This window comes from Heptranchias perlo, chromosome 1 (genome assembly GCF_035084215.1).
Source record: "Heptranchias perlo isolate sHepPer1 chromosome 1, sHepPer1.hap1, whole genome shotgun sequence".
Lineage (NCBI taxonomy): Eukaryota > Metazoa > Chordata > Chondrichthyes > Hexanchiformes > Hexanchidae > Heptranchias > Heptranchias perlo.
In genome coordinates, this window is record NC_090325.1 from 80,749,319 (window position 1) to 80,764,201 (window position 14,883).

General features: G+C 41.8%; 1 protein-coding gene across 1 annotated transcript in view; it reads left to right on the forward strand.

The window, feature by feature from the left end:
* The first annotated feature begins 92 nt into the window (after positions 1-92).
* ppat (phosphoribosyl pyrophosphate amidotransferase) overlaps positions 93-14,883 on the forward strand; it is a 62,420-nt gene continuing 47,629 nt past the window's right edge. The window contains exon 1 of the mRNA XM_067987109.1: positions 93-400. Coding sequence (XP_067843210.1) covers positions 273-400 — 128 coding nt within the window. The 5' untranslated portion in view covers positions 93-272. The remainder of the gene's footprint in view (positions 401-14,883) is intronic.

The following is a 14,883-nucleotide window of genomic DNA, read 5'->3' on the forward strand; positions in this document are numbered from 1 at the left end:
GATCATGGCGGTATCTCAGCAACAAATTAGCTGTTCTTATATTCTTTCGCACCCCTAGCTCCTTTGACGTTTTGGTGCGGTCCGGGCTGGCTGGCAGCAGAAGCACATGTGCGCGCGGCAGTGAAGCGGCGGCCGGGGTTTGGGATCTGCGTGCAGCGAGTTTGTGTTTTTAAAGTGATCGCGGTATCGGGATTTCTCCACCAGTTATCGTTATTATACAGTAGCGAGGGGTTCAGAGAGGCAGGGGCCCGGTGAAGTTTTGTAGTGGAGTCATGGAGTTTGAAGAGGCGGGAATCGGCGAGGAGTGCGGCGTGTTCGGCTGTGTGGCGACTGGCAAGTGGCCGACTCACTTGGACGTGCCTCACGTCATCGCCTTGGGACTGGTGGCGCTGCAGCACAGGTAAGAGGACGGGGGCAGATAAGGGGAAGACCTCGTGCTCCAGGACGGAATCCGTTCCCAAATTGCAGCTACATCATGATAACGGAGGAGAAGTTTGCAAATAATTTTTTGTTCTAGAATTTTTGCAAACTGCTCTTTTTTTTTGATGTGTGGGGAGGCAATTTTTGGTACAAATAAAAACATATCTCGATGGTGGGGAAAAAGGATAAGTACTGCACTTGACTTTGTATTTATAATCACGTGGTTTAATAGTATAAAACAAAAGCAAAATACGGCAGGTGCTGCAAATCTGAAATAAAAACAAAATGCTGGAAACACTCAGCAGGTCAGGCAGCTTCTCTGGAGAGAGGGAGGTTGATGACCTTTCATCAGAACTCTTGTTTAAGCATATTTCATTGCAAAGTACTAATCGGATAAAATGCACCCAAATGCATTTTAGTGCACAATACTAAATATAATGAATGCACTGACAAATATGCAAAGGATTCTAAAAAGTTATGTCTTAAGGTGTTGGACGTGGTATGGAAACAAAATTATGCTGGGCTTTTCTGCCTGTTCTCTAGGAAATAAAAAAACCGTGTCCTTCATTTTAGTGCCAACACTGTCCCTTTAATTATTAATTGGTTTAATTATTACACAACGGATGCTTAACTAAAATAATCAACCTTAAAACATAACTTTTTAGAAACCTTTGCATATTTGTCAGTGCATTAGTTATATTTAGTATTGTGCACTAAAACGCATTTGGGAGCATTTTATCCGATTAGTACTTTGCATTAAAGTATGCTATGTCAATGTGAGTTGTTTACAGAGGAAGTGAATTTGAAGTTGGTTTTTGTGTATTGGAATTCTGTGCTTGGGTGAGGTGTGCATTTATAACTGACTAATTTTCTTTTTCCTTATCCTCCAGAACTATGTTCTGACCACATCTTGTGTTAAAAAATCCCCTACCCTATTCTTTACATAATTCTGTTATGAATAGAATTTGACAGGAAGATATGCCAATAAGGACTAGATTTGATCAAACTGTTGGTGCTGTGAACAAGCATCTGCAGAATCAGAATCATTGAAAGGTTACAGCATGGAAGGAGGCCATTTGGCCCATTGAGTCACTTCCCCCACCCTATCCCGGGTAGCCTTGCAAATTTGTTCCTTCCAAGTACTTATCCAGTTCCCTTTTGAAAGCCACAATTGAATCTGCCTCAACCACCCACTCTGGTAGTGCATTCCAGATCCTAACCACTCGCTGCGTAAAAAAAAAGCTTTTCTTCATGTCACCTTTGGTTCTTCTGCCAATTACCTTAAATCTATGTCTTCTGGTTCTTGACCCTTCTGCTAATGGGAACAATTTCTCTCTATCCTGTCTAGACCCTTCATGATTTTAAATACCTCCATCAAATCTCCTCTCAACTTTCTCTGTTTCAAGGAGAACAACCCCAGCTTCTCCAGTCTATCCACGTAACTAAATTCATCCCTGGAATCATTTTAGTAAATCTCTTCTGCACCCTCGCTAAGGCCTTCACATTTTTCCTAAAGTGCGATGCCCAGAACTGGACACAATACTCCAGTTGTGGTCGAACCAGTGTTTTATAAAGGTTCATCATGACTTTCTTGCTTTTGTACTCTATGCCTCTATTTATAAAGCCCAGGATTCCGTATGCTTTTTTAACTGCTTTCTCAACCTGCCCTGCCACCTTCAACAATTTGTGCACATACACCCTCAGATCTCTGTTACCCCTTTTAGAATTGTGCCCTCGTTCTTCCTACCAAAATGTATCACTTTGCATCGCTCTGTAATTTCCCTGCAAATTTGCTCCTCTATCTCCTTCCCACTAGTTGGTGGCCTATAGAATATACCCAGTAGTGTAATCTTTCATACTGAGGCTGTGTGGAAGATTTAGAAATGTTTCTAGCACTGGTTACTTGCAGTGGTCTGATGCAAGATTTGTGACTTTTTTTGAAACTCAAATGTAACACACTACATGATGAAAAGAAATAAATTAAAACCGACTGCAGTTTTAAGTTTTTTTATTTTCACTGAAGATCACTATAAAATCAATGGACAGTTGGAATGCTACTAATGCCAATATAATTAATGGGATACACACTGGGTAGCAATTATGCATGGCCTGTATTACACACTGCATCACAAGTAATATTTTTTTATACCCTACAGAAATTAAACCATTTGAAAATGTATTATAGGGTATAGCAAACAGCACTGACTCCCATCTGGTGCTCGCTTATTTCCTAGGTTACGACAAGTTCTGCTTTGAAATGTTCCTCCATTGAACACTTTGCACATTGCATACTGTGTATAAAGGGCATCTAGGGCAGTAAGAAGTAAATATATCCTTAAGTTATTTTTGTTGAGTGGAGATATTTATTACAACATGGCCATGACCTATTCTATATATACTTGCTTTTAAAATTGGGCAATCAGTTTTGCTATACATGTATACTGGAGCCTTAAAGGGAATGAAAGTCTAGAAGGGATACTTTATGTTCAGCAAACTACGCAGTAAATGACTCCTGGATTATTTTTAGTTTTGCTCGGTCCAGACAACTCTAGATCAGCTCTCAAGCTACTCTAAAGTCATGCCCCCTGTTAGTATGAATGGAGGCATTCTGGGATGCAAGTGGCTTCTCCTTGTCAGTGATGTTATCAGAGTGGCCCTGGAGACAGGGATGCAGGGAATCCTGAGCATATTTTTGGACTATATTTCAGCTGGTAGATGCTCGGTGTATACTTTTAACAGAAAGTTATCCTTCACACCAGCGATCAACATCTTTGCAAACTCCGCTGACTTTTCCAAGTTGCTCTTGCAACTTCCCCCGGAGTTCTGCAAAAGTGGTGTAATTTGCGCAGGGGTCTACGCTTGAGTCGCAAAAGGTGTTGTAAAAACTAGAGAGGTTATATTGAAGAAGCTGGGAGGAAAGGCCAGTGATCAGAGGTTGGAAAAGAAAGCTAGAGGAACCTAGGAATGGGACCCAAGATGGGAGCCAAGGGTTGGCTCACCCTGTCAGCAGGGATCAGTCAGATTGGTTGTGTGTTTAGCACTGACCAATCAGACCCTAGAAAGCAGGACTTCAGCTGATATTTATTTTTATTAGATTAGATAAGTAGATTTAATATGCCTGGAGCAGAAACATCAGACAAAATAAATTTAGACACTAAGGGAGAGCAAGTCAGAATGACTTCTTGCCCCAATTATTTTTCTGGAGTATCCCAGTGATCCATCTTTTGGCTCCCTTCATTTCCTCATCAGCATCCTGCCCCTTGGTAATGTCATTTGCAGACATGAGATCAGCTTCAATATGTATGTTAATGACCCCCAACTCTACCTCACCACCGTCTCTCAACCTCTCAACTGCCTTTTGCTTCAAACCACTTGTCCAACATCTAGTCTTGAATGGGTCCTCCAGGACAACTGAATCTTTTGGCCTTTTTAAACCTCCACTTTGTTGCCTTGATTCCATCTCTCTCTCTGGCTACTGTCTCAGCATGAACCAAACCATTTGCAGTCTTGACGTCTTGTCCAGCTCTGAGCACGGCTTCACATCCCATATCACAAATTGCTTTCTTCCACTGCAGCATTGCCTGCCTTAGCCCCTCGCTACTATTACATAAAATGTACAGCATAGAAACAGGCCATTAGGCCTAATGGGTCCATGCCGGTGTTTATGCTCCACACGAGCCTCCTCCCTCCTACTTCATCCAACCCCATCAACATATCCTTCTATTCCTTTCTTCTTCATGTTTATCTAGCTTCCCCTTAAATTCGTCTATGCTAGTCGTCTCAACTACTCCTTGTGGTAGCGAGTTCCACATTCTAACGACTCTCAGGGTAAAATAAGTTTCTCCTGAATTCCTTATTTGATTTCTTAGTGACAATCTTGTATTTATGGCCTCTAGTTCTGGTCTCTCCCGAAGTGGAAGCATCTTTGCTACATCTACCCTATCAAACCCTGTCATAATCACCCCTCAGTCTTCTCTCTAGAGAAAAGAGCTCTTAATCTTTCCTGATAGGTATAACCTCTCAGTTCTGGTATCATCCTAGTAAATCTTTTTTGCACCTTCTCTAGTGCCTCACTATCCTTTTTATAATATGGAGACCAGAACTATTCACAGTACTCCCTAACCAAGTTTAACATAACATCTCTGCTTTTCAATTCTATCCCCCTGGAAATGAGCTCCAGTGCTTGGTTTGCTTTTTTTTGGTCATTTTAACCTGCGTCGCTACTTCTAGTTATTTGTGTATCTGTACCCCCAGATCCCTCTGCTTCTCAACCCCATTTAGACTCTTACTTTCCAAGGAGTATGTGGCTTCCTTATTCTTCCCACCAAAATGTAATACCTCACACTTATATTGAAGTTCATTTGCCAATTGCACGCCCATTCTGCATGTCATAGGAACAGGAGTAGGCCATTCAGCCCGTCTTGCCTGCTCAGCCATTTGATAAGATCATGACTGATCTGTGATCGAGCTCCATATATCTGCCTTTGGCCCATATCCCTTAATACCTTTGGTGGCCAAGAAGCTATCTATCTCAGATTTAAATTTAGCAATTGAGCTAGTATCAATTGCCGTTTGCGGAAGAGAGTTCCAAACTTCTACCACCCTTTGTGTGTAGAAATGTTTTCTAATCTCACTCCTGAAAGGTCTGGCTCTAATTTTTAGACTGTGCCCCCTACTCCTAGAATCCCCAACCAGCAGAACTAGTTTCTCTCTATCCACCCTATCTGTTCCCCTTAATATCTTATAAACTTCGATCAGATCACCCCATAACCTTCGAAACTCCAGAGAATACAACCCCAATTTGTGTAATCTCTCCTCGTAACTTAACCCTTGAAGTCTGGGTTTTTTCTAGTAAACCTACGCTGCACTCCCTCCAAGGCCAGTATGTCCTTCCGAAGGTGCGATGCCCAGAACTGCTCACAGAACTCCAGTTGCGGTCTAACCAATGTTTTGTATACCTGCAGCATAACTTCTGCCCCCTTGTATTCCAGTCCTCGAGATACAAAAGGCCAGCATTCCATTAGCCTTATTGATTATTTTCTGCACCTGTTCATGACACTTCAATGATCTATGTACCTGAACCCCTAAGTCCCTTTGGACATCCACTGTTTTTAACTTTTTACCATTTAGAAAGTACCCTGTTCTATCCTTTTTGGATCCAAAGTGGATGACCTCACATTTGTCTATATTGAATTCCATTTGCCACAGTTTTGCCCATTCACCTAATCTATCAATATCACTTTGTAATTTTATGTTTTCATCTACACTGCTTACGATGCCACCAATCTTTGTGTCATCGGCAAATTTAGATATGAGACTTCCTATGTCTTCATCTAAGTCGTTAATAAATATTGTGACTAATTGAGGCCCCAAGACAGATCCTTGCGGGACTCCACTAGTCACATCCTGCCAATGTGAGTACTTACCCATTATCCCTACTCTCTGTCGCCTTTCGCTCAGCCAATTTCCTAACCAAGTCCGTACCTTTCCCTCGATTCCATGAGCTTCTATCTTAGCTAACAGTCTCTTATGTGGGACCTTATCAAATGCCTTCTGGAAGTCCATATAAATAACATCCATTGACATTCTCCTGTCCACTGCTTTAGTCACCTCTTCAAAAAAAAATTCCATCAGGTTTGTCAGGCACGACCTACCTTTCACAAATCCGTGCTGGCTCTCTCTGATTAACTGAAAATTCTCGAGGTGTTCAGTCACCCTATCCTTAATTATAGACTCCAGCATTTTCCCCATAACAGATGTTAGGGTAACTGGTCTATAATTCCCCGGTTTCCCCCTCTCTCCTTTCTTAAAAAGCGGAGTGACATGTGCAATTTTCCAATCTAGAGGGACAGTTCCTGAATCTAGAGAACTTTGAAAGATTATATTTAGGGCATCTGCAATGTGCTCACCTACTTCCTTTAAAACCCTGGGATGGAAACTATCTGGTCCTGGGGATTTGTCACTCTTTAGTGCTATTATTTTCTTCATTACTGTTGCTTTACTTATGTTAATTTTATTGAGTCCCTGTCCCCGATTCAATATTAGTTTTCTTGGGATTTCTGGCATGCTATCCTCTTTTTCTACTGTAACTACTGACAAAGTAATTATTCAACATGTCTGCCATTTCCCAATTGTCAATGACAATATCCCCACTTTCAGTTTTTAAGGGGCCAACATTGCTCCTGACCACCCTCTTTTTAATAATATAACTATAAAAGTTCTTCGTATTGGTTTTGATATCCCTTGCAAGTTTCTTTTCATACTCTCTTTTTGCAGCTCTTACTATCTGTTTTGTGATCCTTTGTTGATCTTTGTATCTTTCCCATTCGCCAGGACCTGTGCCATTTTTTGCCTTTTTGTATGCCCTTTCCTTATGTCTTATACTGTCCCTTACCTCTTTAGTTGTCCATGGCTGGTTTTTTTTGGCAAGTAGAGTTCTTGCTCCTCAGGGGTATAAACCGGTTCTGTATCTCATTAAATGTTTCTTTAAATATTTCCCACTGATCATCATTCGTTTTACCCATTAACAGATTTGCCTAGTTTACTGTGAACAGTCTCTGTCTCATCCCATTGAAGTCGGCCTTACCCAAGTCTAGAATCTTGGCAGCTGATTCACTTTTTTCCCTTTCAAACACTACATTGAACTCGATCATGTTATGATCGCTATTGAATAGATGTTCTTGTACAGTTAAGCTGTTAACTAAATCTGGTTCATTACTCATTACTAAATCTAGTATGGCTTGCCCCCTTGTTGCCTCCAGGACATACTGCTGTACAAAACTATCCCGGATACACTCAAGAAATTCACTACCTTTCTGACAGTTGTTAGTCTGCTTTCCCCAATCTATGTGAAGGTTAAAGTCCCCCATTAAGACCACTATGCCTTTGTTACACGCTTGTCTGATCTCTGCATTTATGCAATCTAGCACTTTAGAGCTGCTGCCAGGGGTCCTATACACAACTCCCACTATAGTCTTAGATCCTTTCCTATTTCTCAATTCAACCCATAAGGTCTCTGTTGGCTGCTTACCTCTCATTATATCGTCCTTTATCATTGAAGTGATTTCATCTCTAATCACTAAGGCTACTCCTCCCCCTCTTCCATTTTCCCTATCTCTCCTGTAGACCTTATAACCTTGTATATTTAGTTCCCAATCCTGACCATCCTGCAGCCATGTCTCAATAATAGCTATCATGTCAAACCTTCCAATTTGAATTTCAACCTGTAGTTCATTTAATTTATTCCTTATACTCTGTGCATTTGTGTATAGAACTCTTAGTTGGGCCACACACCCTAGCCTGACCTTCAGCATTGATGCTGGGTTAATCGCCTTACGCCTTCTAGTTTTCACTATATCTCTATTGCCTAAAGTACACTTTCTTTCTGTTGCTCTAAGCTTTTCCCTTTCACTTGTTCTTGAACAACTGTTTGTACTATTTGTATTGTAAATTTCCCCTGGGTCTTCCCCTCTCTTGCTGCTCTCAACTTTACTCCCTTCTGATCCCCCGCTCAGGTTCCCATCCCCCTGCCACTCTAGTTTAAACCTTCCCCAACAGCACTAGCAAACACCCCTGCGAGGACATTGGTCCTGGTCCTGCTCAGAATGCCCTGCAGCCGCTCCGTGACATCCTTGACCCTAGCACCAGGGAGGAAACATACCATCCTGGAGTCACGTTTACGGCTGCAGAAACGCCTATCTGTTCCCCTTACAATTCAATCCCTATCACTATAGCCCTGCCACTCTTCTTCCTCCCCTCGTGTGCAGCAGAGCCACCCGTGGTGCCACGAACTTGGCTGTTGCTGCTTTCCCCTGATAAGCCATCTCCCCCAACAGTATCCAAAGCAGAATATCTGTTTGAGAGGGAGATGGCCCCAGGGGACTCCTGCTCTACCTGCCTCGTCCTTTTACTCTACTCCAGCTCCGAAATGCGGTTAGCCAGTAGCTGCAGCCGGACACACTTCCTGCGCACGTGGTCACCAGGGTCACTGGTAGTGTCCATGACTTCCCACATAGTGCAGGAGGAGCATATCACTGGTGCGAGCTCTGCTGCCATGACTTGCCTTAGAGTTACACTGCGTTCACCTCTCAGATTCTCCTCCCACTCTCGGTCTCTTCTTTTATACTGTGCTCACCTCTCGGACTCTCCTGCCTTACCTGCGACATTGCACGGTAGTTTTCTCTTGTTGCAGGTCTGCTGCTGCTTTTATCCCCACTCTCAGTCTTCTGCTGCTCAGGTCCGCCGCCGTTCTGCGGAGAAAGGTAGGAAAAGCAAGGCAAAGCAGCACATCCTTCCCCCACTTCACCGAACTCCCACACTCACCAAACTGTCTCACTCGGTGCTCCGCTGCACTCCGTATCTTGTATTTTGTCGCAGTCCTCCTCAGTACACTATACCTTCCAAATAGGCGTTGTCCGCAAATTTTGAAATTGTACTTCTGATTCCCAAATCCAAATCGTTTATGTAAATAGTGAACAGTGGTCCCAGCAGCTTGCTATCCATTCTGCTACTTGTCCCCTGACTCCACTTGCTCTGACCTTAGTCATGAGTCTACTATCCGGTACCTTATCGAAGGCCTTTTGAAAATCTAAATATATTACATCTATTGCATTACCCTTGACTACCCTTTCTGTTACTTCTTCAAAGAATTCAATAAGGTTGGTCAAGCATGACCTTCCCTTTTAAAATCCATGCTGATTATTCTTTATTATATTTTCGGTTTCCAGATGTTTTTCTATTACATCTTTGAGTATGGATTCCATTATCTTTCCTACCACCAACATTAAGCTAATTGGTTTATAGTTCCATGGACTGGTTCTATCTCCCTTTTTAAATATAGGAATCTCATTAGCTGTCTGCCAGTCCCCTGGCAATATTCCCTTTTCCAGTGAATTTTTATATATATACGTAATAGTGCCCCAGCTATCTCTTCCCTAACTTCTTTTAATATGCAATCCATCTGGACCAAGGGTACTATCCTCCCTGCGTTTGATTAGTTTGTCAATTATCTCCCCACTTGCTATCTTAAATGTCTTTATATCTTTTTTGATTTCTTCTTCCAATGTCATGCCCACTATGTTGGACTCCCTGGCAAATACTGAGGCAAAGTAATTATTTAATATTTCTGCCATTTTGCTGCCATTACCTGTGAGTTTATCGTGTGTATCCCTTATCCTTATCCTGATTTTTCTTGTTATTTAGGTATCTGTAGAATATTTTACTATTTTTATATTCCTTGATGATTTAATTTCTTAATTTCTCTTTGCCTTCCTAATTGTTTTTTAACTTATTTTCTAGCCTTTTCGTATTCCTTTTTGTCATTCTCTCCTTTGTTGTCTGTGTACTTGATATATGCCATTTTCTTTAGTTTGAATTTTGTTCTTGCCTTTTTAATAGAATCATAGAAAGTTATGGCACAGAAGGAGGCCATTTGGCCCATCGTGTCCATGTCAGCCGAAAAAGAACTATCCAGCTTGATCCCACTTTCCAGCCCTGTAGATTACGGCACTTCAAGTGCACATCTAAATACTTTTTTTAATGAGTTGAGGGTTTCTGCCTCTACCACCCTTTCAGGCAGTGAGTTCCAGACCCCCTCCTCCCTCTGGGTGAAAATATTTCTCCTCAGCTCCCTCTAATCCTTCTACCAATTACTTTAAATCTATGTCCCCTGGTCACTGACCCCCTGCTAAGGGAAATAGGTCCTCCCTATCCACTCTATCTAGTTTTGTCATAATTTTATATACCTCAATTAAATCTGCCCTCAGTCTCCTTTGTTCCAAAGAAAACAACCCCAGCCTATCCAATCTTTTCTCATAGCTAAAATTCTCCAGCCCTGGCAACATCCTCGTAAATCTCCTCTGTACCCTCTCCAGTACAGTCACATCTTTCCTGTAATGTGGTGACCAGAACTGTACGCAGTACTCAAGCTGTGGCCTAACCAATGTTTTATACAGTTCTAGCATAACCTCCCTGCTCTTATGTTCTATGCCTCAGCTAATAGAGGAAAGTATCCCTTTTGCCTTTTTAACCACTTTATCTACTTGTCCTGCTACTTTTAAGGATCTGTGGATGCACTGCAAGATCTCTTTGTTCCTCTACACCTCTCAGTATCCTCCCATTTATTGTGTACTCCCTTGCCTCATTTGCTCTCCACAAATGCATTACCTCACACTTCACTGGATTGAATTTCATTTGCCACTTTTCTGCCCACCTGACCAGTCCGTTGATATCTTGTTGCAGTCTACAGCTTTCCTCCTCACTATCAACCGCACGGCCAATTTTTGTATCATGTGCAAACTTCTTGATCAAGCCCCCCACATTCAAGTCCATATCATTAATATATACCACAAAAAGCAAGGGACCTAGTACTGAGCCTTGTGGGACCCCACTGGAAACAGCTACAAAAACACCAGTCAACCATTACCCTTTGCTTCCTGCCACTGAGCCAATTTTGGATTCAACGAGCCACTTTTCCTCGGATCCCATGGGCTTTTACTTTTTTGATCAGTCTGCCATATGGGACCTTGTCAAAAGCCTTGCTAAAATCCATGTACACTACATCAAACGTGTTACCCTCTTCGACCCTCCTTGTTACCTCCTCAAAAAATTCAATCAAGTTAGTCAGACACGACCTTCCCTTAACAAATCCATGCTAACTGTCCTTGATTAACCCGTGCCTTTCTAAATGATGATTTATGATGTCCCTCAGAATTGATTCCAATAATTTGCCTACCACCGAGGTTAGACTGACTGGCCTGTAATTACTCGGTCTACCTCTTTCTCCCTTTTTAAACAATGGAAGAACGGTACAACGTTAGCAGTTCTCCAATCCTCTGGCACCACGCCTGCAGCCAGGGAGAATTGGAAAATGATGGTCAGAGTCTCCACTGTCTCCTCCCTTGCTTCTCTTAACAGACTGGGATACATTTCATCTGGGCCTGGCGATTTATCTACTTTCAGAAATGCTCAATACGTCCTCTCTCACTATGTTTATCCCATCCAATATTTCACATACCTCCTACAATCTCTGCATTGTCTCCCTCTTTTGTGAAGACAGATGCAAAGTATTCATTAAGACCATACCCACATCTTCTGCCTCCACACATAGGTTACCTTTTTAGTCTCAAGTAGGCCCTACTCTTTCCTTAGTTATCCTCTTGCTCTTTATGCATTTATAAAACATTTTTAGTGGGTTATATTTCTTCTGGACTCTATTGATCATCATTTTAAATGTTTCCTACTGCTGTTCTATTTCTTTGTTTATTATTAAATTTTTCCAGTTTATTTTCCCTAATTTCATTCTCATCCCCTGAAAATCAGCTTTTTTCCAATTTATTACTTTGGTATTTGTCTTACTTATGTTCTTCTCCATCTTTATCTAAAACCTTATTATATTGTGATCGCTATTACCTAGATGTTCCTCTACACTTATTTCTCTTATCTTTTGGTTCATTTCCCATTATTAGATCCAGCAGTGCTTCCTCTCGTTGGGCTTTTTACATACTGGGTAAAAGAGTCCTGCACACATTGTAAAAACTCTATTCCCTGTACCCCTTTACGTACCTCCTCTTTCCAGTTTATTTTGGGGTAGTTAAAATCTCCCATAATTATTATTCTATGTCCTTTACTCATTTCACATATTTGCTTACATATTTCTTCCTCCACCTCCTTTCCACTATTAGGTGGTTTGTAGTATATCCCTATTAGTTCAATCGATCCTTGATCTTTTATTTCAATCCATATGGATTCTGTTTCTATCTTTCTGTTAGTTATGTGCCTTTTTTATACTTCCATTATGTTACCTCTAATTAGTACAGCTACTCCATCCCCCCTTCTTCCTTCCCCATCCTTTCTGATTATGTTCTGATTATAACCTGCAATATTTAGTTGCCAGTCCTGTTCTTTATGTAGCCATGTTTCAGTTATTCCTACTACATCTGGTTCCTTGCTACGGATTATTGCCTCCAGTTCCCCCCTTTTATTTTGGACGCTGCGTACATTTCTGTACAGGCAGTTTAATTCATCTTTAATAGTTGTTCCGTTTACTTTATTTTTAAGTCTTTTTATACTTCTGTTTTATAACTGTATTTGTTTCTTGACCGTTTATGTTATCTGTATTCTTTACCCTGGTCTGACCTTTACACTCATCTCCTGTTTCTTTTATCTTTAAGCTTTTGTTATTGCTACCAGATCTCCCACCTCCCCCCACACCCCCCAGTCTTGTTAGTTTAAACCTTAAGCACCGCCTTATTTATCCTTTCTGCTAGGACTCTGGTCCTACTCCGGTTCAGGTGGAACCCGTCCTGACGGTATAGCTCCTTCCTGTCCCAGTACTGGTGGCTGTGTCCCATGAAATGGAACCCCTCCTGCCCACATCACTATTTCAGCCACGCATTCACCTTTCTGATCATAGAATCATAGAAAATAGGAGCAAGAGTAGGCCATTCGGCCCTTCGGGCCTGCTCCGCCATTCAAAATGATCATGGCTGATCGTCTAACTCAGTACCCTGTTCCTGCTTTTTCCCCATATCCCTTGATCCCTTTTAACTTTAAGAAATATATCTATCTCCTTCTTGAATATATTTAATGACTTGGCCTCCACTGCCTTCTGTGGTAGAGAATTCCACAGGTTCACCACCCTGAGTGAAGAAATTTCTCCTCAACTTGGTTCTAAATGGCATACCCCGTATCCTGAGATTGTGACCCCTGGACTCCCCAGCCATCGGGAACATCCTCCCTGCATCTAGTCTGTCTAGTCCTGTTAGAATTTTATATGTTTTGATGAGATCACCTCTCATTCTTCTAAACTCTAGTGAATATAGGCCTAGTCGACCCAATCTCTCCTCATACGTCAGTCCTGCCATCCCAGGAATCAGTCTGCTAAACCTTCGTTGCACTCCCTCCATGGCAAGGACATCCTTCCTCAGATAAGGAGACCAAAACTGCACACAATACTCCAAGGCCCTGTACAACTGCAGTAAGACATCCCTGTTCCTGTACTCAAATCCAATGTACCATTCGCCTTCCTAACTGTTTGCTGCACCTGAATGCTCGCTTTCAGCGACTGGTGTACGAGGACACCCAGGTCTCGTTGCACCTCCCCTTTTCCCAATCTATCACCATTCAGATAATAACCTCACATTTATCCACGTTATACTGCATCTGCCATGTTCTTGCCCACTCACCCAACTTGTCTAAATCATGTTGGAGCCTCTTTGCATCCTCCTCACAGCTCACATTCCACCCCAGCTTTGTGTCGTCTGCAAACTTGGAAATGTTACATTTAGTTCCCTCATCCAAATCATTGATCTATATTGTGAATAGCTGGGGCCCAAGAACTGATCCCTGTGGTACCCTACCAGTCACTGCCTGCCACCTGGAAAAAGACCCGTTTATTCCTACTCTCTGTTTCCTGTCTGTTAACCAAGTCTCAATCCATGCCAGTATATTCCCCCCAATCCCATGTGCTTTAATTTTGCACACTAACCTCTTGTGTGGGACCTTATCAAAAGCCTTCTGAAAATCCAAATACACCACATCCATTGGTTCTCCCCTATCTGTTCTGCTGGTTACCTCCCCAAAAAACTCCAGTAGATTTGTTAAGCATGATTTCCCTTTCATAAACCCATGCTGACTTTGTCCAATTCCGTTAATGCCTTCCAAGTGTTCTGTTATCACATCCTTTATAATAAACTCTAGCATTTTCCCCACTACTGATGTTAGGCTAACTGGCCTGTAATTCCCTGTTCTTTCTCTCCCTCCTTTTTTAAATAGTGGGGTTACATTTGCCACCCTCCAATCTGTAGAAACTGTTCCAGAGTCTATAGAATTTTGGAAGATGACCACCAATGCATCCACTATTTCCAGGGCCACTTCCTTTAGTACTCTGGGATGTAGATTATCAGGCCCTTGGGATTTGTCAGCCTTTAGCCCCATTAATTTCCCTAGCACTTTTTTTATTAATACTGATTTCCTTCAGTTCCTCCCTCTCACTAGACCCTTGGTTCCCTAACATTTCTGGGAGGTTATTTGTGTCCTTCTTTGTGAAGTCAGAGCCGAAGTATGTGTTTAATTGTTCTGCCATTTCTTTGTTCCCCATTTCTGACTGTAAGGGACCTACATTTGTCTTCACTATTCTTTTTCTCTTGACATATTTATAGAAGCTTTTACAGTCAGTTTTTATGTTTCCTGCTAGTTTACTCTCATACTCTATTTTTCCCCTCTTAATCAATCTCTTTGTTCTCCTTTGCTGAATACTAAACTGCTCCCAGTCCTCAGGCTTGCCGCTTTTTCTGGCAATTTTATATGTTTCCTCTTTGGATCTAATATTATCCCTAATTTCTTTTGTAAGCCACGGTTCAACCACCTTTCCTGTTTTATTTTTGCGCCAGACAGGAATGAATAATTGTTGTAATTCCTGCACACGTTCTTTAAATATTAGCCATTGCCTATCCACCGTCATCC